Source organism: Taudactylus pleione, unplaced genomic scaffold (genome assembly GCF_031769625.1).
Source record: "Taudactylus pleione unplaced genomic scaffold, aTauple2 ptg000373l, whole genome shotgun sequence".
In the NCBI taxonomy this organism is placed as follows: Eukaryota; Metazoa; Chordata; class Amphibia; order Anura; family Myobatrachidae; genus Taudactylus; species Taudactylus pleione.
Window position 1 is genome coordinate 2,932,747 of NW_028284774.1, and position 26,696 is coordinate 2,959,442.

At 41.1% G+C, this 26,696-nt stretch overlaps 1 protein-coding gene across 3 annotated transcripts in view; it reads right to left on the minus strand.

Annotated features, from left to right (window-relative positions):
* The window catches only part of TGFBR3 (transforming growth factor beta receptor 3), a 235,682-nt gene that overhangs the window by 10,169 nt on the left and 198,817 nt on the right, over positions 1-26,696 (minus strand). For 2 of the 3 annotated variants that reach the window (XM_088444889.1, XM_088444886.1), the window contains 2 exons: positions 25,322-25,360; positions 21,350-21,457 (listed from right to left, as the gene is read on the minus strand). In XM_088444889.1, the coding sequence (XP_088301015.1) occupies positions 21,350-21,457; positions 25,322-25,360 (147 nt within the window). Of the gene's footprint in view, positions 1-19,240; positions 19,316-21,349; positions 21,458-25,321; positions 25,361-26,696 lie in introns of those variants that run through there. The other variant, XM_088444888.1, reaches the window with a different exon arrangement.

The following is a 26,696-nucleotide window of genomic DNA, read 5'->3' on the forward strand; positions in this document are numbered from 1 at the left end:
CTGACACACCTGCCACCGTTTGCCACCCTCCCAGTTATGGATCTCCATGCAATTCCCATATGCGTCCATTTGGACGCATACACGAAGGAAAAACATCAGGCACTTGCACCCAATGTTTCTCCTTCGCCAAGTATGAATCAGCCCCTGAATGTGAGCCCTAATTTGCATAGTAAAAATAAACAAGAGAAATGTGAATAATCAACTTGTATCCTAATTTGTAGCACTGGAAAACTTTTTGTACTGTGCACTAAAATCACTGGGCTATAAGTATTTAGGTGGCTGGATCCTAGGGATTTTGCCGAATGTAAATCTTACTAAAAACTCTTAGGTCAAATGCAAACTTTTAACAAACTATTATATCCTCCTTCAAGATGAGCGTGTCCCTTATACGGTCAGTAAACAAGCTGGATGCTGCACTCTGTACTTTATTAATCAACACTTTGGCACATAGTGGATGTTCCTCCCCGTACAGGAAGTCTGAAAGTTTGTTTTTCTACCATTCTGCCAAATTCAGCTTGTTGCCATGTCTGTTTATTTTAATTGACTTTTATAAAAGTTTCTGGGTAATGTCAGACTTCTGGAAAATGTCAATTATTAGGTACTGGCACATTGCGCCAATATGCCCAATAAAGATAATATTTAATTTACAGATTTAGAAGCCCCCTGGACCAAAGCTTAGACATTTGACAAGTTTAGCAGTTTAATATGTGTATGACTTTAATCTAACTTTACATAAAAACTGCTCTCACTGAGCAACATAACATGGGTGGTAGAAAATAATAAAGGCAGACAATTCTAAATGGTTGTAAGAACCACAAGGCAAGTCGTCATCAACGGCCATCAAATTACATTTTTGGCTTCTAATTGTTTAAAAAGTCATTAAAGAAGTATGTTCCAATAGTTTGTTTTATTATATGTAAAACAGACATTTTACTGTATCAGGACTGTCAGTCCTCAGTAACATGGGCTGTCAAAAAACATAAACACAAACTTTTATCCATCAGTTATAAGAAAAAAAAAACGTTGTAAAAATGAGATGCCGCCTAATACTATAGTCATACACATAGAAGGATCACACTAGTAATTGTGAAATAGCTTATAATTGTGACCTATAACTGGGATATCTTGTCTAGATGAAGTTATAATTTGTAGATATAGATTACATTTTTAGTACAACATAGTAATTTGTCAGTAATAAACTGCTGCTTTCAAAAAAACTTAATAGTGTTGGCTGTCTGATGCAGCAGCCAAAGATACACTTTATTGTAATGTGATTATGTAACCTAAAAACATTGTAAGTAAATAGCTGTGGGCGACACGCCCTCACACCGAAGTGCCCTTCCAAGATGTGTTGTATGGCAATTTATGCATTAATATACTCCACCTTTTAGTCTATGTAACTAGTGTATAATACCAGCTGAGATAGATCCAGAACACCAGAGTTGTGAGCTAGAATAGCTACAATACTAGGCTGTAATATACATTTGCAGTAACACTACTAGAGACATTAACGTGTTCATGATTTTGTAAACATTCATGTAATAAGCCAGCAATGTTCTATTACACATATACATAGTATTTTAATTTTGATGTATTTTATAAATGTAATTTTTTTCCCTAAAAGCTGTGTCAGCTACAACTAGTAATGTGTAGTAAACCTCAATGCCATAAATCACTTGTTAGCATAATAACATAGAAGAAGCTAACAAAGTTATCTGGTTAGTCACAAGAAATGTTGCATTAACATTTGTATATCAGTGCTTAATAACGCACATCTGGACATGAACAGTGGTAACCTAAAATGCACATTTTCCAACTGGGAATTCTGATGTACTTCTTGTAATTTGCCCCAACTCCTCCACATAACATCTTGTTTCTACATTAGACTCCCTTCCTAGGAGAACGCCCCTCGTAGTGGTCAATGAATGACAGAAAGCACAATGTACGGGTCAATGTTTGCCTTAGGCCTTTCAAATACTGATCACAACATACTTTTTGCCTATTTTTGAACTTTGTAAACCACACTCCCTGTGATATGAATCATAATCACTTTATTTTTTTCTTCATTAAAATACTACATGATCTTCTAATCTATATCACATCTAATGTTTGCTCAATGCCTTTGGTGCATGTTCTCAACAGGTTTTCTCTAATTATATTCACAGATGGCTGAGTTTGTGACTTACAATTTCCTCCAGAAATGATCAATTTGTAGGTAACAATAACATGCATTACCCCTTAGGTACTGTGTTTCATCACTTCCTTTCAGAAAGAAATACTACTGTACACTGATGTCCCAAATATGGAAAAATGCCTAAAATATCTCTAACAAGCAGCTATGTGGCCCCCCTAACTCATATTCATAAATGGAAACACAGGTAAGGGTTATATTTTCTCTTTAGACATTTTTTTAAATGTCAAAACTTAGAAGTAGTCTATCATCTACTAAATGTGTTTAAATCTCTGTATGGCTGATATGGACAAACTTTAAATAGCAGGAATGTTATACTGTACTCTAAATACATAATAATCTGCAATATAACTATTTATTTTTCATGGTTTTGTGATGAAAATGATTCATTCCATGTCACACAACCGATGCACTGTAGAGGCTCCTGTAGGCTTGGCTTGGCAGTCGCTGGAGACTCAGTGTAAAAGTTAATGATCAGTCTGTGTTTCCGGTACTTGGGGTGGACACCATAAATCATTTGTATGTTTATTAAAAATAATATTAATGCATGTGGTTGATCATTTGTCAATTATACTTACAATTCAGTAGCTCCTAATTATCTTTTTACAATAATCTTAAAATGTTATGTCAAGGCATGTGTAAACCTGGCAAACATTTTGCGGTCTGAAGACTTTGCTGAGTACAGTAAATATGATGCATGCTCTTTGCTTGGCTATTGATTGCCACCAAATCTGTCTCTGCCCTCTTCTCCTTATTGTGTCCATCCATACCTCCTATAGGTGGTATCTTCATATAAACAGAGTCTCTCCCCTTTCTCTTCTCTTCAGAATTATTTGATATACTCACTTTAATTATGCATCTATGTGACTGTATAGACTTGTGTATTAGTCAACACTTATGTTTCTTGCTGTCACTTTTATCCCCTTGTATGGTGCCGCAGAACCCTTGTGGTGCTTATAAATAAAATATATTGACAATAATAAGAATATATTGGCCGACAGTCGTCACAGTGCTGTCCTGCATCCTACGTGGGAAGCAAAAACAGACACTGAGAACATTTGCACACTAAAACTTACTGTGCTTTTATATCTGAGCAAACATGACATTCTACTGCTTGCCGATTTGAAAATATCCATTGGCAATGCAAAGCAAATTAGGTAATTTGTTTTGGCTATCTGATGGACCTTAAGCTACTTGGACACAGTCCACATGTTGATCTTTCTCTTAGGGGATATCATCCAATTCATTTGCACTTCAGACACTATGAAATACTTTATATTTACACTCAGGGTCATAGTTAGTGTCTGGATAACAAAGATGAAATAAACTATGGAAACGTCCTATGCTCCTTTCTCGAAGTCTTGCGGACATTATCTCTTTTAACATTGGTAGGGAGCCCATTAACGACACTGCTCATCGGCCTGGCTGGAAGTCTGGTCACTTGGCCAAGCTTTGAAGATACAGAGGTACAGATGTAATCCACGTCATTGCAATGTGTCTGTGAGGGGTTGAAGATTGTGTTGATTCATCTGTATGTAAGATGACCTTACTAAGTGTATTAGGTACTTCAGCAAAGCTTTGCGTAGGAGTCCAAAATAATTAGTACTGGTAGAACTTGTTCCTAGGTTAAGAACAGATAATTGGCTCATTTGGCAATAGAGTAGTCAAACATGTTATGCCTTTTGCTTTTTACGGATATGGCCTCAAGTCTAGCTCAGCCATTGATTGGTTGGCGATGAAAGGCAAGAACAGTACTAGCTCAGCCACTGATTGGTTGGAGGTGAAAGGCTAGAACAGTACTAGCTCAGCCACTGATTGGTTGGCAGGGAAAGGCAAAAACAGTACTAGCTCAGCCACTGATTGGTTGGCGGTGAAAGGCAAGAACAGTACTAGCTCAGCCACTGAGTGGTTGGAGGTGAAAGGCAAGAACAGCAATTTGTTACTTTTAAGACTGCTAAGTCCAGGCCAGATGCAGAGCTGTATGCTACTAGCATCGCTGCTGTGTCCTTGGACGTAGCTGCAATGTTACAGAAAAATAGGCTAATGCCGCAGAAGGAATCTTGTGCAAATAGACACCTCCTGATAGCGTCTGTGATCCACTGCTGCATCGGATCACTCTGCATGAACATCGGTCATCTCAATAACCTTCAGGTTACTCAGGATGGCCGGTGTTTTTGTACAGCTAAAGTCAGTGAAGCTGTGTGCAAGGAGGAAGTCACTTGGTTCTGCAAGCCCAGAAAGTTGGACTGACACCCCCCCCCACACACACTCCCCACAGCATATCACTCAGGCTGTGGCATCCGGGCACTGTGAGCGAGCTTGCAAGAGGAGATCTGCACATTCGCAGTACAGATCCTACACATACGCAGATCTTCTAACATCGGAGTTGTACATAAACTATTGCATAAAACTGTAAATCAGCCCCTCCATTTGTAAATACTGTAACACAGTATGTGTATGGAAGGTTGATAATTGTCTACTGACAACATATTACATAAAAGGAGAGAGTCTCTATATCTTCCTTTTAAAGATATTTCTAATACACACTAGAAAATAAATGCACTATGGGCCTGATTCAGAGCTGGACGGTAATGCATACGAAATTGCATACTCTCAGGGATCGCAGGAACCACAATATGCTAATGCAGCAGATTTTGTATTGAGACGCCCAACGGAGTCATTGTAGCTGCCCGCAACTGCGTACACAAACGCAGCATTGTACGCAGATCTTTAAAACATCAACAGCTGGAGTGAGTCAATGGTCACTCAGAATAGCCGTGGTAACTGAGACACTGGAGGTTCGTTCTCTGCGATCGCACGCACTGGCTAGTACACACCCAGGAAACTCCCACGACACGCCTGCGTATTGGCCGTAACTCCCCGTAACCACCCACATAACGGTCTCTTCCTGTCAATCAATTGCGAATGAATCCTCACAGTGAGAGTGATCGCAATTCATTTGCAGCACGTGCGCAATGCGTCTGGGTCACATGTGAAGGCCAACGATAATTGCTCAACTGCGTGAGTAGTGTTCAGCTCTGAATAAGGCCTATATATTCACAGTGTATGTTTCTATACCAGAACAAATGGATAAATAGGAAAAAAAATACTACACTTCTAGGTAATATTATTCTTGGGTGGATAACGTGTATGATTGGGCAGGTCTGAGACTGCAGTCTTTATCCCTGAGTGGGATTATATCTAGTAAGTGAGTCAGAGTACAGCATCTCTGCATGAACAAAGAACCACCACCCATTAGAGAGTTCCAACACCATCCACTGCTGATTCATTTTCCATCTGCTAATTATAATCTTTAGTTCCAAAATACTAATGAATATAAAATAGCATCATCTTACTAATATAATTTTTTTAACTTATCTACAGATAACATTCATATGTGATTACGTAGTAAACATGATATAACCAGAATCTGAAAGCTCCTCAGCAGCAGGGGTGCGCAGACCCTCGTGACTTGTAATCTATTTTTTGTAAAGCTTGGGAATGATGATCTACTGTAACAAATTATTTACTGGGTCAATACCTCCATACTAGGAAACTCCTGGTGTATTTGATTGGAGGACATAGATCCTGGTGCCCTTGCACCCCACCAATCAAAATCTCCTGCACATTCTACTTACATTGTCTTACCCAACAAATAGTTAAACATCACCAGATATATATTGCAGGGAAATACCATATTGTCTAAGGATAAATAATTATCAGCAGCCATATAATGGAAATATTTCCCATTGTTTATCACGTAATGCAGAGGAATATCCTCACCAAATTGCTAACTGCATATTGCAGGTATATCTCCAACTGACTTGCTGCACAGAAAGACTATACCATTACTGCCAGCTACAGGTAGCGCAGAGCCACTCCAACTGCCAGTGATCTGCTGCACAGAGACACCACCTAAGCCAACTGTAGCACCTATTGTGCAGAGACCCCAACTAAGTCTGCTTATTGCATAAAGACCCCACCTCAACACCTGTTGCACTGAGATCCAAAATACAGTCTTGCAACTTATCTTGCAATCTACCCCCGCACTCTCTTTTTGCTCTAATTTTCGGGGACTATTCAAGATTGAACGAGCGCTCCTTGGTCCTAACTCCAGGAGCATTGTGAAGGCACTATGTGGCCATTGCCCAGATCACACAGGTCTGTAAGGGGATGATGGAAAGATGAGAACAAGTCCATTTTGGTACTTATCTGCCATGTTTTCGCACTGTGCACGCTCTTGGAGCCAAGCCAACGCAACATACAGTCGTACCCAACTTAGTGACATCTCCACTCGCAGCTGAAAGGCCATCACTGGGGGTTATGGGGCGCTCACATGAAGGGAAACAGTGAGGGTGGAGTTATGCATTGATGTAAATATGTCTGTTTTTAGGATGATATTTAAACCAAGCGCACGGAGAGGGGAGGTTCGGACACAGAGATACATACATCACTGCAGAATATACACATTGAGTCCTGTGTATGCAATGAGTGAGCAATTACAGCCAACTTCATTTGACTGTGCATCAGCCCCTAAATGTGCTGGGTACACCAACTGATGGAGAAAGACGGAACGTGATCATTGTGCCATATGTAATCCAAGCATTTCATAATTTACTGTAACAGAAATGTTCTGCAAATGTTGTGAGCTGCATTCTGACCATCAACAGATGCCCACCCAAAGCCTAACCGGGTGAATTAGGAAGTGTCCATTGCCAAAGGATCCTACCCTGGGAGGAATAACCAGATGTGCACATAAACACGCAAGTCTAGCAATGTGTTGGCACAAATGTAGAAAATTACAACAGGCAATTATAAAGTGAAACATTTGGACTGCTTCAAAATTAATAAGTAATTCTACACTCAGTAATAAATCATGTGGCTTGCATCATTACAAACGATACCATGGGAGCTATTACAAAAGTCTTAAGGGCACAAAACGAATGCGTCCAAAAAAGCCACATCTCATGGAAGGCATAAAAACAAGCTTACATGTCCTCGCTGTATAAGTCGCTGGTCCTTCAGAACGCTGAAGACTGTTTTGCATCATTGTTTTCACAATTTGTTTCTGGACACCGGTCAATCATTTCAATATGGAAAATGTTAACTAAAAGTCTGTGTTTTAAAAAAACATAATCACATCTTGTTTACGTTCCTACGTCTTCAACCAGCATTGGTATTGTTGCTTAGGAGCGTGTGAGCTCAATGAATGGGGCAGCTAACCGAGACAATCTGGCAGAACTCTGATTTTCCCCATCCAGACACGAGTAGGGACGAGGAGCATATTGATTAAAACATATTTCAAATAAGAGTTTATGTCCTAATGCCTTAATGGTAGAGGACTGACTGCAATGAAATATGCCCAAATTCCATCATAGCTAAATGTACTTTAAAAGTTAATTTGTTTTCTTATTACTCAATGATTTGTTTTAACCCCTTCACTGGGCTTAGGCAATCTATAGCTCTACAGGTGTTTGACTGCTATATCTAGCATGTAACCTCAAGGCTTAAAAATTAACAAAGTATTGTAATGCAACTCTAGTTCTGTTATGGATAAATTATGTGCACTAGTTATAGGGACAATGCTACTCAGACCATAAAGGCACACTAACATTTCAGGTTTTGAGGATATCCATGCTCGCGCAGAAATGGTTAAATGAGAATGACTGAAGTACTAATTAAATCAGCTATGCTAAAACATGGATATACTTGGAACTTGGATATGTCTTAAGGACCGAGTTTGGGAAGCCCTGATCTAGAAGACTGAAGAAATCAAACTTTTGTTTTACTACAGTCTGCATGAAATATGATATGGCATTTTCAACAAATGCACATAAATATAAATTTAAAGATTTTGGGGTCTATATAGGAACAAATGCAAATGTGCCTCTATTTACAATGCTGGGTATTTTTGCCCTATACCTTAGGCTTAAGGTGCCTACACACTTGGCGATTTTTTATACGATTTTCCCGATTCCGACGAATTGTGACGACAAATTGTGTAAAATATGGCCAAATCGTGTGTTTCCACTCACGATCACAATGCCAATGCGCGTACCCGCTGGTCGTACATAACATCTTCAGATCTGCCGTGCTGTAGGGCAGATATGCCAATCAGGGACACAATGCACTGTAATAGTTAGGAGGCACGATAGATCATTTGTCACATTGGACAGTTTTTAACAGCAAATCGTGCCCACGACTGCCGGGGAGCTGCTGGGAGAGTTCAAGGGGAAATCGGACACATCGTCGGATCGTGAGCACATCGCCAAGTGTGTAGGCACCTTTAGACTCTTGACCGCAGCTTCTCAACAAGAATTTGCAAACCACATGTATTTCAGCTGGAGAACGTACAAAGGTGCGAGGAGCTTGTGTATTAAAGAGAACAGCACCGGATTGGATGGCTAATCTAACAAGCATTCTGCCTCTTTTCACGAGTTCTGTAGACAGTGACATCTGCATAACAGGAAACTATGGTGCAAGTCCGTCATTATGGGCCGTATTCAATTAGGTGCGAAAAGTATCACCGGTGACGTCATTTCGCCCGGCAAAATCTTATCCCCGTATTCAATTCCAGAGACCTTTCGCCGGAGTGGAAAGTCAATGCATTGGAATAGGCGAAAAAGACTTGCCTATGAAAGCTGTCGAAAAAAAGTGCAGAACTGGGGTTTTGGGGTACAAACTTGCGGGAACCACCCTGCACCCTTAGGACAGGTCCCCAAAGGTAAACTGTGTAAAAAAAAAGTTGTAAAAATCTTAAGAACACCCCAAAAAATTACTTTGAAAAAGGGGGGCGAAAAAATACAAAGTTGGGGGACAAACTTAAAAACTAGCGAAATAGACTTCAGGGGGGCCCCCAAGTATGCCCCAGGTGTTTTTAAGTTTGCAGGTTGTTGCGACAGGTGGATTTTTAAAGATTTTTAAAAGTTCACTTTAGTAACTATAAAATATGCTAGCACCCATTTTCATGTACCCCAAATTTGCTGGGACTACTTATTTTCATCAAAAAAACCTGCAAAATGCTATTCTTCACCACTTGTGCTAATTAGCAGCTATTGAGAGCATTTAAGTACCCAAAATACCTTCAGCAGGCCTATTCGGGGGTAACTATAGTGATCCCCAATGTCAGTGCATCTTTTGGGGGTGTCAGGCAGATTTCCCCAAATCTGACAGCACTTTTCACCAGGCCTGAATTCGCCGGGTCCCGTTTTTGCCGTTTCTAATTGAATACGGGGATAAGCGGGGACGAGAGCGATACTTTCCCGCATGGAAAACCAGCGATGTCGGCAAAAAGTCCTAATTGAATATACCCCTATATCTTGGTTATAGTGGAGTTGCCAAGAGAGGGATCCCAGCCACACGGTCACAAAGGGTAAAGACAGCTTTGGGGTACAGATGTATGTACTGTATGTATGGGATGCAGTCAGAGGTCGACATTCACAATGTTGACAATAATTATGCCAACAGTCATGAAGTCGACAGTGTTGAAGTGCCGACAGGCAACATGGTGACATCCTCAACATTTTTAAATGTTCATAATGTCGACATCTGAATTATCATCATGTGAAATCCTGACATTCCAAGAATGCTGGCATTAGGGTTAGGCTGCGGGACGAGAGGGCTATGATTAGATATTACTGAGAGATTAGGGTTAGACTGCAGTGGGGTTAGGGTTAGGCACTAGGGTTAGAGGTAGGGATTAGGGTTAGGCTGCAGGATGAGAGGGCTAGGGTTAGACATTACAGAGAGATTAGGGTTAGACTGCGGTGGGGTTAGGCACTAGGGTTAGAGGTAGGTATTAGGGTTAGGCTGTGGGACGAGAGGGCTATGGTTAGACATTACTATAAAGATTAGGGTTAGATTGCGCTGGGGTTAGGCACTAGGGTTAGATGTAGCGATTAGGGTTAGGCTGCAGGATGAGAGGGCTAGGTTTAGACATTACTGAGAGATTAGGATTAGACTGCGGTGGGGTTAGGCAGTAAGGTTAAAGGTACGGATTAGGGTTAGGCTGCGGGAGGAGAGGGCTAGGGTTAGACATTACTGAGAGAGTAGAGTTAGACTGCGGTGGGGTTAGGCACCAGGGTTAGAGGTAGGGATTAGGGTTAGGCTGCGGGAGGAGAGGGCTAGGGTTAGACATTACTGAGAGAGTAGGCTTAGACTGCGGTGGGGTTAGGCACTAGGGTTAGAAGTAGGGATTAGGGTTAGGCTGCGGGACGAGAGGGCTAGGGTTAGACATTACTGAGAGATTAGGGTTAGACTGCGCTGGGGTTAGGCACTAGGGTTAGAGGTAGGGATTAGGGTTAGGCTGTGGGACGAGAGGGCTAGGGTTAGACATTATTCAGAGATTAGGGTTAGATTGTGGTGGGGTTAGGCACTGGGGTTAGAGGTAGGGATTAGAGTTAGGCTGTGGGATGAGAGGGCTAGGGTTAGACATTACTGAGAGGGTAGGGTTAGACTGCGGTGGGGTTAGGCACCAGGGTTAGAGGTAGGGATTAGGGTTAGGCTGCAGGAGGAGAGGGCTAGGGTTAGACATTACTGAGAGAGTAGGGTTAGACTGCGGTGGGGTTAGGTACTATGGTTAGAAGTAGGGATTAGGGTTAGGCTGCGGGACAAGAGGGCTAGGGTTAGACATTACTGAGAGATTAGGGTTAGACTGCAGTGGGGTTAGGCACTAGGGTTAGAGGTAGGGATTAGGGTTAGGCTGTGGGACGAGAGGGCTAGGGTTAGACATTATTCAGAGATTAGGGATAGATTGTGGTGGGGTTAGGCACTGGGGTTAGAGGTAGGGATTAGAGTTAGGCTGCGGGATGAGAGGGCTAGGGTTAGACATTACTGAGAGATTAGGGTTAGACTGCGATGGGTTAGGGTTAGGCACTAGCATTAGAGGTAAGGATTAGGGTTAGGCGAAGACTACCTACCGGAATCACCGCTCCATCAGAGGTCTACACCAGAACTGCTCCACACGTGACTGCCAGAACCCAGAAGACACCACTGAAGACGCAGCTGCTGCCGGTAGCGGTAAATCACCGCTAGACCACCATGGATGGCTTGTCGACATTCAATCATGTTGACATTTCAGCAGTGTCCACTTAATGAATGTCAACAAAGTTAATGTCAACATGCTAAGTATGTTGACCTTCCGACCATGATGAAATTTTTATGTTGACATGTTGACATTATATACCACACCAGTATCTTTGTATGCCTTGATAGCCACCTGGGATGCAGTTGCGCTATGGAAACATTTAATAAGTATTATTCTCCTTTATGAAAAAGACTGTGGGCGGTAGCCAATTAGCAGCGCTAAAGTAACGCTGCTAACTGATCGCGGCAGGGCTATCCTATTAGCCCCGAAGTGCCGCCAGACACCAGCACGTATCGTTGATATTTTTTGGGACCTGATGTGTCCCCAAAAATAATCCACGATAAGTGCCAATTTTTCAGCCCAAAAAAGGTGAAAACACATAGCTGTGAGCTTTTCGCGGATCCTATATGTTTTCGTGAGATATATCCTATTATTTCATTCTAAATAATAGGACAGGGTAAAACAAACATCAGCGAAAAACGAGGATAATCTGCAAAAAATCCCTGTTTATCGATGATCGCACAGATCCATTAATGTCGATACCGACCTGTATTTTATTCTTACTAGGCAGAATGATACATACATATTTTACTGGAAGGAAATATGAAGTACAAGACATAAGCATCAAAGAGTTAAGACTAAAAAGGAAACATTTTCTTAGAAAATCTGGTGATTTCCTCTCAGAAACAGATGGCTACAACTTATCAAAAACATATTTTGTATTGACCATATGTTCATATCGTAACAACTGATCTGCATGGATTAAACTGTGTGTTTGTATTTCTGGTTGGTTCAACAAAATATCACTTGGCAACTTGCTGCTAACATTTTAGCCCATAATGTAATATACATTCTTAATTTTTCTACATTGCTCTCCAGTACCCACAATAAATACATGTTAGTCACAAGAATGGACATTCACTGTGTTCATTACTTCTCACATCCTAATGCATTCCTATAAAGGGGGAAACGTGAGCGTGCACAGCCTCACTAAAGGCCTGATTCAGCAGCGTACACAATGGCGATTACACGCGCAGATTTTTTGCTATCGCAAATACGTTAAAGCCATGCGCAGTGATTGCATTGCGATTACGGACGCACAGAAGAACTCATTGCAAAGTGAGTGATAGGCTGTCAGCGTTTGGAGGTGGTAACTGGGGGTGGTCGGAAGAACGCAGGCGTGTCTGTCTGTTTCAACGCCGTTTCATGGGCGTGCATAGATTAGCCACTGCGACTGCATACGCAGCATGAGAGCTGTCTGCATGCGGGGAAACTTGCAGTATTTGCAACTGGTCAAAATTGTTGTAAATGCGTGACTGACCGATGTGCATCGATGGTACCGATGTTTACGCAGAAGAGCGACATTGGATGGATATGAGAGAGCAGCAGTGGGCGTCTTTATGCCGGCTGCGCTTTGTCACATTCACATTCATCCACTGCTGAATCAGGCCCTAAAACCCTATCACTTTGCAAACGTTTCAGTCATTTCTCCAAGCACAGATGTGATTCCATTTTAGATGGTGGCAGAGGTGACGCAAAAGTTAATTTCAGTTGAGAAGATTTCCAGGTCTTGTTCTTTGGCTTTATTTTATCCCTGTCTTCTCAATAATCCCTACAGTGACACTGACACTCTCTATGAACTTGTACTTTGACAAGACTTGTATCCCTGATAGAGATCAAACCATTCTCTATGTAAGCACAATTTATGTTGGCAGAGTGCAGCTCTCAGGCCGTTGGGTTCTATTCTGACCAGAGCTCTGTTTGTATGTTTCCCCGTGTTTACATGAATGTGCTCTGATTTCCTCCTACAGTATACTGCAAAAAACAGACTGGTAGGTTCACGTTACTCTGTGTGGTCGAGAATTGAGACTGGAAGCTCCCCAGGGGCAGAGACTGATGCAAATGATTAATCATTCTCTATAATGAGCTGTGTTAAAATGTTGGTGGTATATAAATAAAGGTTAATTATTTATTTATATAAGATAAATTGTTTCTCTATCAGTAGTGAATTTATTATTAAGTAAGCAAGTAAGCTTGCGGCAAAGGCTCCTGGGTTGCACAGCTTTAAATGTCAAACTTTTGTTGACCTTGTAAAGAAAACTTGGGAATAAGAAAAATCAGCGACTGCAACTGCGGAAAGGTAAATGTTAAATTAATTGACCGTATTGAGCTTTACCTGTGTTGATCTGTACAGAATATTGGCCCTCATTCAGAGCCGCTCGTTAGCGGCAGTACGCTCGTTCCGAGCGATGTTTGCACATCTGCGCATGCGTACGGTTTTTAGTACGCATGCGCGAACCAGTCAGTGCGGCCAAAAATCGTTTGTACGCTATATAGCGAGTGCCTGCTATTTTGAGTGACAGAATGAGGCGTATGTGGGTGGTAACAGGGGAAGGTGCTTGAAAATGGTGAGTGGAGATCCGAACGCAGGCGTGCTTAAAGGTCAAAACGGGCGTATTATGGGAGTGCATAATTAATACAGCAGCGTCATTGACCACGTCACTGGGTTATTTTATAGCCAGAACTGCTCGCAAATTTGTGGTAGCAAACACCAACCACAAGAATAGCGAGCAGTTCATACGCTGGTCGATGTACTCGATTAATCTAATAAATAGCGGACATGACGTATGGTGCGAGCGGCCAGGGGGCGTTTTTAACAAATAAACGAGCGTATGTTTTGCTCGCTCGTTCAGACTTAGAGGTGTGAACAGACTGCAATTTGCGAACGGATCATTTGAATAGCCACCCCTTGTTTTTGAACGAACGACCGCAAATAGCGAACGGCTCTGAATGAGGGCCCTTGTCACCATATCCTGATCCATGACAGTACACTCAATATCACATAAGGGCTGATTCTGAGTTGGGAGAGCAGCATAAAGGAGTAACTGTGCACCTGGGTAAAACCATGCTGCACTGCAGGTGGGGCAGATTTAAAATGTGCAGTGTAAACATAAAGCTGACCAGCATTTCTGGGCTACATGTAAAATCAGCCAGTATATACCCTGCAAGCAAAAACAAGAAATGTATTTGCACCCCTTGTACTGCAACACGGTTTGTTCCAGATACAGTTACTTGCTTTTTTTGCTTTGCTCCCATGTCAGAATCAACCCCACAATGTGCTTTGTTAAAGAATTCAGGGGCTAAATCAGTAGCGTGCAATGCTGAACGCAGATTCCCGATTATCCAGAATCTGCGCATGTGCAGGACCCATTCCGTGCCTTTGCAGAATGGGTCCTCTGTGATCACACACAGCCCCTGCTATGCTTCTGTCCGATTGACAGGCTGAGGCATTTAAGGGGCAGTGCAGGGACAGCCGGTGTTCCCAGAAACAGGGGGCGCGTCTGCCCCATTTTTCAGGAGTGGAAAGGCCAGGAAGGGGCTGAAGCCGGCCAGCCTGAGTAAGCTGAGGCTTATCAGCTGACCAACACTGTCCACCATCGCGGCCAATGGTTGCAATGGTTATCCTAGGCTGCCACCTCAGTCACAGTGCTGGGATCACAAATGCAGCAGGGGGTGTCAGACACCTCCTGCTGAATTTGCATATTTGCAAGGACAGAATTGCAAAGCTGCTTTTGGGCAGCGTTGCAATTCTGTCCTGTGCCGAATCACCCCCTTAGACTATTGGATGGATAGGGCCTATTGTTCCAAATGTTTAAGCCAATATGCTCAAATGTTGTAAATCTAGCTCTGTGTTATACCAAACATCATTCCAACACAGTCCCTTGTTCCTCTTGTCTTCCACTTGTTATACCACCCTCCAAATTTAGTTTTCCTGGTGTATCATATGTGAAAGCATTTGACACAAAAGCTGGCAGCATTGCCAACCGCCAATGACCAATCTACACTTATGTAATCTCTTTCAGCTTCCAAGTTCCCTTTTCCTGAAGAATTTGTGAAAATCCAGCTTACATTCTACATTACATTGTACATTCTAGAATTTCCAACTTGCAGTGATATCATAAACCACAAATATACGGTTTTGCTATTGTTTCTTGTGTGGGGCTCAGAGTGGTTTGAGGGAAAACAAAATTTGCTATGGTTATTTGCCAATGCTGTAATATTGTTTGATAGAGTCATACTATGCTAATTTTCATGATGTGGTAAAGAGGCTTAAGGACAATAGTGTAATAATACACACAGCACTCAGATGGAGCCTATTACTTTCTTAAATTACATCAGAGACCCTGTCAGCTCAAAGGATGAGGTCCCAACGGAGGTTACTTACAACTAAGGTATGGGGGCCAAGTGGACAGAAGGTTAAAAATGTTGATTAAAAACTGGAATAGTTCTTTACATCAACTTTTATCCATCAGCAATAAAAAATAGTGCATACTTTAGTACATCACGATTTAGAGATTGTGTACATTTCAGAATATTTCATGTGGAAACTCGAATCCCCTTTTATGCTGTTTCACTACTGGAGAAATAGGGGCAGATGAAGAATTGAACGCAAGTCAGTTTTGTGGACATACATTGTGTGCTTTCAGTGCTTCATTAAGAACAGGGCAGGTGGGGCGGTTGCCCAGGGCCCACATACATAGTTGTGAACAGGGCAGGTGGGGCGGTTGCCCAGGGCCCACATACATACATCACCAGTGTGGGTGCACATTTGTGTTGCTGGGAGTAATTACACATTATACTTTTTAATAACACCACAATTATATCATTTTGACAATTTTATTCCACAAGTTAGTTGCCCTGGGACCCACACAAGCCTTAATTGTCCTGTGTGACGAATTTGCACTGCGCATGCTCCCGAGTCTATGCAGAGCTGAACGCAACTTAGTAGCATCTTCTCTTACGACTGAAGGGGCGTAAATGAGTGGTAAAGGGGGATTTGCACGTAGAGGCAGAAATGCAGGCTATGCAGCGGTGTGACCACCCATAAATATACCTGTTTTCAGACGGATCTATTGCACCAAGTATGAGAGTAGTTCACTAAGTAAGGTAACAAGACCTCTCACGTGTGTAATGTTCTCTATTTCATTTTAATTTCCTGCCAGACCAGAGCAGGTAAACCACTGCTTCCCCTCACAGCCATTAGACTGAGCCTCATATCAGTCATACTGTCCCAACATCAGTTGTAAGAAGGCGGGGCTGGCGGGAACATTGAGGTGCATAGTGTGATCAGATTTCTGCGTCTAAAGGGCGATCTGCAGCTGGAATTCATCGCCCACTTGTGGAGGTGTACGGTGATAACGTTATGTCACGGAAACAGGTTTGGGGCACTGCCTATGATAACGGCAGGACAGACATTAAGGATGAGCAGCGATCCGGCTGGCCAAGCACGTCCACCACAGATGACAATTTGTACCGCACTGTGGTCTGATTCAGAGCCGGACGCTATTTGCGGACGGTCGTTCCAAAAAAGGGGCCGGCTATTTAAATTAAGCGCTCGCTCTTTGCGGTTTGTTGACGCCTCTATGTCTGAGCGAGCGAGCGAACGAAAAATGCGATTGCTATTTTGAAAAGACGCCCCTTTGCCGTCCGCAACACACGTCATCTCCGGTATTTATTAGATTAATCGGGTACATCGAAAGGCATCTGAACTGCTCGCTGTGCTTGTGGTAGGTTTTTCCTACCGCAATCACTGCGAGCAGTTCAGGCTAAAAGACAACCAAGTAACGTGGTCGATGACGCTCCTTTACTAATTATGCACTCCCATTAAACGCCCTTTTGACCGTTTGGCACGCCTGCGTTCGGATCTCCACTCCCCCGTTTTCAAGCACCTTCCCCAGTTACCACCCACAAACGGTACATTCTGTCAATCAAATTAGCAGCCCCTCGCTGTTTTGCGAGCACACGATTTCCGACCGCAATGACTGCGCATTACGACCCATACGCATGCGCAGTTGCGTGAACATCGCTCAGAGTGAACGAGCGGCCGCATACGAATGGCTCTGAATCAGGCCTTGTGCTCATATATGGCTGGTGCAAGTGTGCACTAACATTGGCGACATTTCAAACCAAGCGTATGGCTAGGGGAGGTCTGCCCGCAGAGATTCGTACAATTCCACCTACGCACAAATATACACATTTTCTGTGCACAAAATACAGGACTGTATATTTAATAATGGAAATAAGAAACTGTTTAAGTAGACCTTAAAAGTAGCGCTCCTTGCAGAGAAAGCAATGTGAAAGCTCCAAGTCATATTAATTCAGTTACGGATATGATTGGCTGCTTACACTCTCCCGGACCTAAGGTCATCCATAATAGCAGGGGTGGCCAAACTTGATTCTCAGGGACCCGTAACAGATCATGTTTTCCATATTTCCTGGGAGAATTGTGTACATGTGCAGCAACGGAAATGTGCAGAATGTAAGTAAGCAGTGCTGTGTGTGCTATTAGCATATTGCAGTACACCGACCATTAGCTAGGGGGCTCAGTTGGTACATAAAGAGATGTGAGATTTCTGATCAGACATCATTATTCTTTATCTGCAATACCTGAACATGGTATAAAAAGCAATGCAGTATCTATATGGCATCTACCATCAGTAACAAATAAAAATAAAGCAGACATGTAAATGTGGTATGAGTAAATATCACAGGTCTGTGGTATAATGCCACATTATGGACAGAGAAGGGTGACGTTTCTATAGGTTTCGGTCTGTACTTTACATGGGTAACTAATGTATTACTCTAAGGCAAGGGTGGACAATAAGTGGCCCTTCAGCTGTTGTTGAACTACAAATCCCAGCATATCTTGCAACAGTTTTAGCATGGCCAAATAGCAAAACTGTGGCAAGGCATGCTGGCATGTGTAGTTCTACAACAGCTGGGGGGGGCGCTTATTGCCCACCAATACTCTAACGGGTACTCCTAATGCTGAGAGTCTTCCAACTACTACTAGGGGCTGGTAAGTCTCATTAGATACAAGTGTAAATAATAAGAATATGTAAGTTTAGCAAATAATGGGGTCTATTTAACAAAAAAGTGTCAATAGAAGAGATTTACTATCGCTGAATATGGCAGCAATGGAAAATCTTCTATTGATGCTATTTCTCATTAAGGGGCATATTTATTAAACTAGATTTGCAGCCAACCCCTTGAAAGCTGACATCTTTGGGGGGTGTGCTGCACTGTGCATGTAGCGTGGCTATTTATTATAAGGGTACTGCATCGTTCCAAAAAGCAGTCCTCACAGCTGTCTATGTGAACTGTGAAAATTGCAAATTCACCAAGATTGATTGATTCACAGTATTGACCCAGCAGTGGCAAGTATAGAATTACCTCTGCACTGCTCTAGAAGGCCTGGCGCGGGCTTCTTCCAGTGCAGAGTCTTCAATAATTAAAGACAAAAGAAAAATGTTAAAGGTAAATAAATAAATGTAACATAAGTTTAAATGGAAAAGAAATGTTTTTTTTTATTCCCAATTTTTTTATTTTAATAAAATAAAAATGTTTTTCCTCTTTCAACCTCCTGAGATATCAATTCCTTTTTAAATAGACTATAGTTTGATAAATAGGGAGAACTCGTATCTCTGGTGGAAACAACAGCAGTCTACGGAAGACTCTCCTGCTCTGCAAGTACACTATCTTATGGGGTTGGGTATGAAATACCGGCGACTGAAGAGCCGCCGGTCCAAATCCCAAACTCTGGAAGCTCGACTCTTCAGAATCCCGATGCCGGCTGGTTAGTAGGCTAACCCTCCCCTCTCCCCCCCCTAACCCTCCCCTGGTGGAGCCTAACCCTAAAACTCCCAGGGTGATGCCTAACCCTAACCTCCCCCCAGTGGTGCCTAACCTAAACCCCCTTCCCCAACCCTCCCTGGGGGTGCCTAACCCTAAGTCCCCTTAGGGGGTGCCGAAACCTAATCCCTCCCGGCTAACACTTACCTGCCTCCGGTGTCTTACGTTCGGGATGCTAGCTGGCAGGATTCCGACGCCAGTATCCTGATCAAAAGGGGGATAGCGGCGTCTGCATTTTGCCCGGCAGCGGAATATCGACGGCCAGCATCTCGTCCGCCAGGATATACACTACATCCCATTTTATGTTATTAGACTTTCTACCCCCATAAAATTGAATTGTCCTGTGACTGCATGGATGACACAAAGTAAACAACAACAACAACAATAGAAACAACAACTGTGTTTTGTAGCACTCCTTGCATGTTGAAATGTCATTATTTTAACCAAATATTTGAAAATCCACTTAAATGCTTTAAAAGACGTACACTCCCTTATTAAAGTGCATTGTTTCCATCTTACATTAATCAATCATTGGAAGTGTAGCAACATAATAATAGGTTCCAGTTTATGCTTTATAGAATGTGAGCTTGAAAACCTTTTTTCTCCAGTTTGGGGAGACAAAGTATTTGTGGTGTAAAATATCGCAGCTGTTCTATGAGGGATGAATCCCAAAACCACAGGGTGGGGAAGGCTTCATTTGTTGAAATATGAAATATATAAGGGACATGTTTTAAATAAATGTGTTTGCTCTGGTTGTCATTGTGCCTGTGCACTTTTCCTGGCTGTAAGAATTGCTAACTGATCAAGAACAATTTCTAGGCAGAAGGTAGCACTATAGATCACTCACATATTCCCACTGTGGTTTTTAGATTATTCTAGGTCAGGATTTATATCTAAAATACTGTATTTGCAATTGACTAGAAAAGAACAATTTAAAGAAACAAAAGAAAATATTGACAACAACATTTATGGAGGTTAGGGAAAACAAAGAATAAGTTGTACTATTTGTTAAATACAGCAGTCTCCAAGGCTTATTTTTTAGCTCACACCATCCAGAATGAAGTATGGTACCCAGTGATATTTATAACAATGAAATTAGACTTTATATTCATGCATCCCAGGGAAAATAATATTTACGTAATGAAAATTAGATTTTATATTTAATTTAATCAATTATAGACTAATATGGAATGTGTAGTTTACAGAACAAAACTTTACATGTCTTTATCAAGTATATAAGTATAGCCTTGAAAACAATAAAACATTTAAGGTACATCGAAGTCTCTATTTTGCAACCGTAAAAATTAATCAGTTGCTAAATCTACCGTAACAACTTCAATCATCAATAACACCAGCAGCTGCTCCAACCTGTATCTCCTGGGGGGTCTGCTCGCTGGTCTGCTCTCTGCCCATCTGTGCAGTGGTGCCGGCTTGTGCACATGCGGGGGATCACAATCCCGCACATGTGCACAAATTGACAAGCAGCCCAGGCTTCTAGGAACTGCATCGACTGCAGCACCTAGAAGCTGGATAGGGCTGCAAGCGCTCTCTCTACTAATTGCAGTCTGGACTGGCAGTCCCAGGGGGAGGAAACACCTGTGATTAGCAAGGAGCGCGTCCAATGGGAAGTCACTGCCTCAACTAGGCAATCCCTGTTGGTGGTGGATTTTACTGGGGGCCTGCAGTCCTGCAGCCCCTAGGTACAATCCGCCACTTTCACAATAGCCCATGCCTCCATCTACCTAGCTGCTGTCCTAGCACCCACTCAGGAAAAGTGTCCATTACAGCTGTAGCGGGTTTCTCAATGATTTTACTAGTTCTGCAGTGTGGGGAATTGTGCATATTGTGGTGGACTATTCTCAAAAATTGCATTTGCATATAGCAACGTACAATAGGCTTTAAGTTTAAGGGTCTATTTACTAAGCAGTGTTAGGAGACAGGGTGAAAAGTGATAAGGTGCCAGCCCATCAGCTCCTAACTGCCATCTCACAGGCTGTGTTTGAAAAATGACAGTTGGGAGCTGATTGGCTGGCACCTTATCACTTTTCACTCTGTCTCCTAACATTGCTTAGTAAATAAAATGAATGACCATGTTTGCTTTATGTCAGTTTTAATAAATGGTGCACTTCATTTACCTGCACTTAATAATTTAGATAATCTTCCCCAATATTAATGTAACCGTGTTACTGAGATACTTCTACCCTGAGTTACCTTATATTTAAAGTGATTTTCTTAAGTGGAATATAGAGACTTGGCATATATGAATCCCACTCACCTCTGAACACCATACACATGTCCCGTTATTAAATGTTTTATACTAGAACAGCTAATCACATAAACACAAAAACAAATAATGAAAAATATATGGCGTTAAGACATACCTGTGTGAGAATAGATGTACCACAATGCTGCTGTTAACAGTGCACCAATTATGAAGGCTGCAAATGCAATTCCGACCACCGTCGGTGTGTCCAGGCCATAGAAAACCGCTAGATTAACAAAAATTCAGCTCAGTTATTCCGTCACTGACATATAATCTGTACATTTCCGAAATGTCATTTTGGCACCACATCAACAAGTTTGGGGAAAAAAAAGTCTTTCATACATCTAAAGTTCACATTTAGGGTAATAAATCAGTTTCTATACCAGCATGGGTCTGTGTTTTTTTCCTTTGGAGATCAACAGATCTGGGGTAGAAATGACCTTCCACATAACTGTGAGAAATCAGGCCCTTCGGAACATGTCTAAATTCACCAGTGTGAAAAATGGATTTTCGCAGAAGCACTTAACTGCAATGGCCTTTAAATGCTGCACTGACAGTATTACTAAGATTTAAGGAAATATCACTTATTCCTACATGTGTACTGCCATTTCAGCCAACTTTATTTTGTAACCTATGAAACCTTTTTGGCCTTGTTCCCATTTGTAGGTGGAGAGCGGAACCGCTTGTGAAATAAGTGATGTCAGGCAAAGGACACAGAATCACAGAAATAGATTCTATTGTTCTCAATATTTGGCAATGCTGTATAGGTTTGAAATTAATTCCAGACAAAAAAAATATACTTCCTTTAGTTGAAAAAGTCACAGAGACACCCTCTATTGATATCCAAGTGTGCTTCTATTTTCTTTCATATCCTTGAGGCAATCATTCTTTTTATTTTATTTATTTATATACTTTTTATTATTGGCATATGGATAACTTTTAATCTAATAATAAAGTGAGAGTCAAAGGAACAATATTAATATCAGCCGTTTGTGTGAAAAATAAGAACAATAAGATCAATGCTGAGACAAAAACACCAGGTTTTAAAGCAGTGGTGGCAAATTAAATTTGTATTTGTATGAATTGAGTGTAAAGTGGATGCATCATTTACACATGGATGTGGCGGCCATTTTGTGGAAGAACCAATGTGTATGAGAAATTGAGACTACAGTACATTAGTTCTCTAGAACTAGTTACTTCCCAGTTACATGAGGCATCAAAGTGTCTCACAGTGCCTTTAAGCAATCTGTGAATGACTAGTTGTCGTTGAGTATGCTTTGCTAGCAACCAACGGGGATTATTGACCCCCCCCCCCCCCCCCCGATATATGACCAAACATAATTTACACTCAGGCAAAAATTGAGAAATCATATATTGTGTCAGATTCACCATAATGTACAATTATTAGCCAATACATGCTGACATTCAGTTTGATCTTTTTTTAAAACACAGATAATGTTTTTGCATTCTGTATGGGATATTGGCAGATGACACCATCTTGGATCCATGTGCAGGCCCAATCCACACGTAGGTATGAGTTTCAATCAAAATTACCATCCCTTGCGCATGTATGATGGGGATTGTATAAAAAGAGAGAATCATTGAAAGAAAGGACGTGAAAACCATCTTAAAATTACCACAGAGAAGATGTGGCAAACTGTTTATATTGTTTCATGGCCATGGTTAATTATATTTTAGACATGCATGCACATTATACTAACGAAAACTAGAGATTCATTGTTATTGATTTTTTGGAGCAATTTTGTTTTTAAGCTAGAGTGCTACTGTGGGACTTTATTGTGGAGACTTATTCCAGAACTGTGTTCTGATTGAATGTGGAGAGCTGTGCAGATAACTTGCTGCTATACCGCTGTTGGAATCAGCTGGGGAACTTTGGGCCTGATTCAGAGCTGCTCGTAAGCGGCCGCTCGTTCGTTCCGAGCGATGTTTGCACAACTGCGCATGCGTACGGATTGTAATACGCATGCGCGAACCAGTCAGTGCGGCCGAAAATCGTTTGTTCGCTAAATAGCGAATGCCTGCTATTTTGAGTGACAGGAGGAGGCGTATGTGGGTGGTAACAGGGGAAGGTGCTTGAAAACGGGGAGTGGAGATCAGAACGCAGGCGTGCTTAAAGGTCAAAACGGGCGTTTTATGGGTGTGCATAATTAATACAGCAGCGTCATTAACCACGTCACTGGGTTATTTTATAGTCAGAACTGCTCGCAAGATTGCGGTAGGAAAAACCAACCACAAGAATAGCGAGCAGTTCATACGCTGGTCGATGTACTCGATTAATCTAATAAATAGCGGACATGACGTAGGATGCGAGTGGCCAGGGGGCGTAGCTTTCCAAAAAACGACCGCATGTTTGGTTCGCTCGTTCAGACCTAGAGGCGTGAACAGACCGCAAAGAGCGAACGGTTCATTTGAATAGCCACCCCTTTTTTCTGAACGAGCGAGCGCAAATAGCGTCCGGCTCTGAATCAGGCCCTTTGTGCTGTTGGAATATAAGCTGCTGCATAACAACCTAATGCTTTATAATTTGGATCCAATTAAATACAAACAGCTGTACAATAGCACTGTCAAAATCAGCTGTGGAACTCTATGTTGTCGGAACATAAGCTGCTACATAATAACTTGCTGTAAAAACACAAATCACTGTGAAACAAGGTTGCAAATTGCAATTTTTGTTACTAAGGCCCGTATTCAATTACAAACGAAAAGCCGTTTTCACGTGTTTTTTTGCGATAATTTTTTTTACACCGTATTCAATTCCATTCCATTTTTGTCTATGTGGAAAGTCAAGGCACTGAAATAGGTGATACTTTTCCTCCACAGAATAGCAGGTGAAAAAAAGTGTAAAATCTATATTTAGGGGTGCAGATGTTGGGAAAACACTCAGAACCCTTGGTACACCCCCACAAAGGACAAGTCACCCAAAAAAAGAATGAAAAAATTCAGGATTCCCCAAACAAACTCCTTTAAAAAATGGGGACGAAAATGACACATGTGGGGGACAACTTCAAAAACTAGCGAAATAAGCTTCTAAGAAGGGGAAAAGTGTTTTTGTGATGCAGGTGCTTGTATGACGGAGGCATTTCACTATTCAAAAACTTCACATTAGAGACATTAAAATATGCTAGTACCCATTTTCATGCACCCCAAATTTGATGGCTCTACTTATTTTCACCCAAAAAAACTGCTTAATGCCATTCTTCACCACTTTTGCAAGGACGCTAATAACAAGGATTTTAAACAATTTCAGTACCCCAAATAGTTTTATTAGGGCTATTGGAACACTTCTCCATTGATCCTCAATGTTAGTGCATCTTTTTTTGTGGGTGTAAGGCTGTTTTGTTTTCCCCAAGGCTGACAGTACTTTCCGCCTGTTCTGCATTCGCTGCTTGCCGTTTTCGCCAGTTTGGAATTGAATACGGTGGAAAGCGGGACGCGCACGATAAGTTTCTGCGTCCAAAACACACGATGTCGGCGAAAAGTCCGGCAGACGAAACTTTTCGTGGGTGTGAAACTAATTAGATAATAGGGCCCTATGTCTTACTAATAAGATTAAAACACAGCTGATAGTACTAACTGTTAGTGATATAACTTAGGAGACTGATATTAATTAATTAATTAATGTTTAGACTTGTACTAATTAATGTTTATGTATGCTTGTCTGAAATCATTTCGGCTTAATAGTTTCTAATATTTAACCAGTATTACCCTTTTATTAAGAATATAAATCAATAAATTATTTTTATATATATAAGAACTGTTTGCTAACGCTTTCTATTCTTTTTCTAAAAAGAGCTGTGCCTACCATTGATGCTATATAAGGCAAGTCCATAATCTGTCGCACCCTAAGGAAATTAGCTCTAAAGGTAAACTTGGATTTATTTATTAGAATTCTAAATTAATGCTTATAGTTTGTTAGAGTTCTGTCATTTCTTTTGTATAACTTAACTTGTTATGTAACTTTCACTAACATTTACTGCATTATTTGAACAAAAAGAATATTACAGTAAGATGACATTTCTAAAAACTGAATATGACAAATATAAGCAAATATATTAACAATATCACTTACGTTGGGGTACACTTGGACTGTTCAGATTTTTTGAGTTATCTGTTTCAAAAGAAAAAATCCAGATGAAATTATAACAAAATGTATAAATAAAAATTAAATTATTATGACATATATGCAACAATACAAACAGCCTAGTGAGAATTTTAATACTGTCTGCAAAAAATGAAAGAAAAAAAATTGAATATCATATCCAGCATCTATAACTAGCTGCCAGATATTTGACATTGATATATGTGAAATTAGGCAGGGTACAAAAATGATTGGTCAGGACTCTCTGGATAAAATGGTGCACTGTCTATGAATAGTGTCTAATAACAGTGATATCCACTGTGAACGAGAAATATTGACTGAAGTAAATATAAGACCTGCGCATAGGAAATTCACATAAACAGAAGTGTCTCATAAATATAGAAATTTAATAAACAGAATAAAAGTTATCAAATAAATAACATACAATCTAAAATAAAATGATATAGACATCTCAAGAAGTTATAAAATAAATAAAAAAAGAAAAAATACCAGCAGTCTGCTAAACCAGGGATATCCTGAAAGTCACGTGAACGTGACGAAACGCGTTAAGAGCTCCACCACCTGATTACTACACATACTGGAGGACGGAACTATCCTTTCATCTCTTGCCCGATCCCGTTAACTGCACTACAGCCGCCGGTGGAGGTATTGCCCAGCACAGTCTCCGAGGACGCTCGGACAGACTTGCTTCACATCTGTGCTCACATTAACGGGCTCTCCCTTCCCGCTAAAACAAGCGCTGGATTGCTAAATTCCATGAGCGGGACTCCGGAGACAGACGGAGGGGATAAAAACTGTGAGTCTCTAATTACTTGTTTTAAAAAGTCTGCCTATTAACATTGGAGCCTTAGATCTTTACAGAGGAATTATACACCTATTGCCATTTGCTGCTAATAGAGAGACTTTCTTACTCATACCCACAGTTTTAATCCATGTATACCTCAGTCAAGATACATTGGAATATATTTATATCAATGCCGCTGATGGGGGCCATGACACCCTGCTTATTTTTTGACTCATGAGCACTTGAACTTTTTTTTTTTTTTTTCAGGATATTCCTGCTTTAGCAGACTGCTGGTATTTTTAATTTTTTTATTTATTTTTATTTTTTCATACCTTCTTGAGATGTTCATATAATTTTATTTTAGATTGTATGTTATTTATTTGATAACTTTTCTTTTTTCTGTTTATTAAATGAATATATTTATGAGACACTTCTGTTTATGTGAATTTCCTGCGCAGGTCTTATATTTTCTTCTGTTGCTTTCAATTGCCTTGCAGTGAATGGGAATTCTCTTTATTATATTTATTTCTTTTCTACATATTGGTACCTCCTATAGTAATT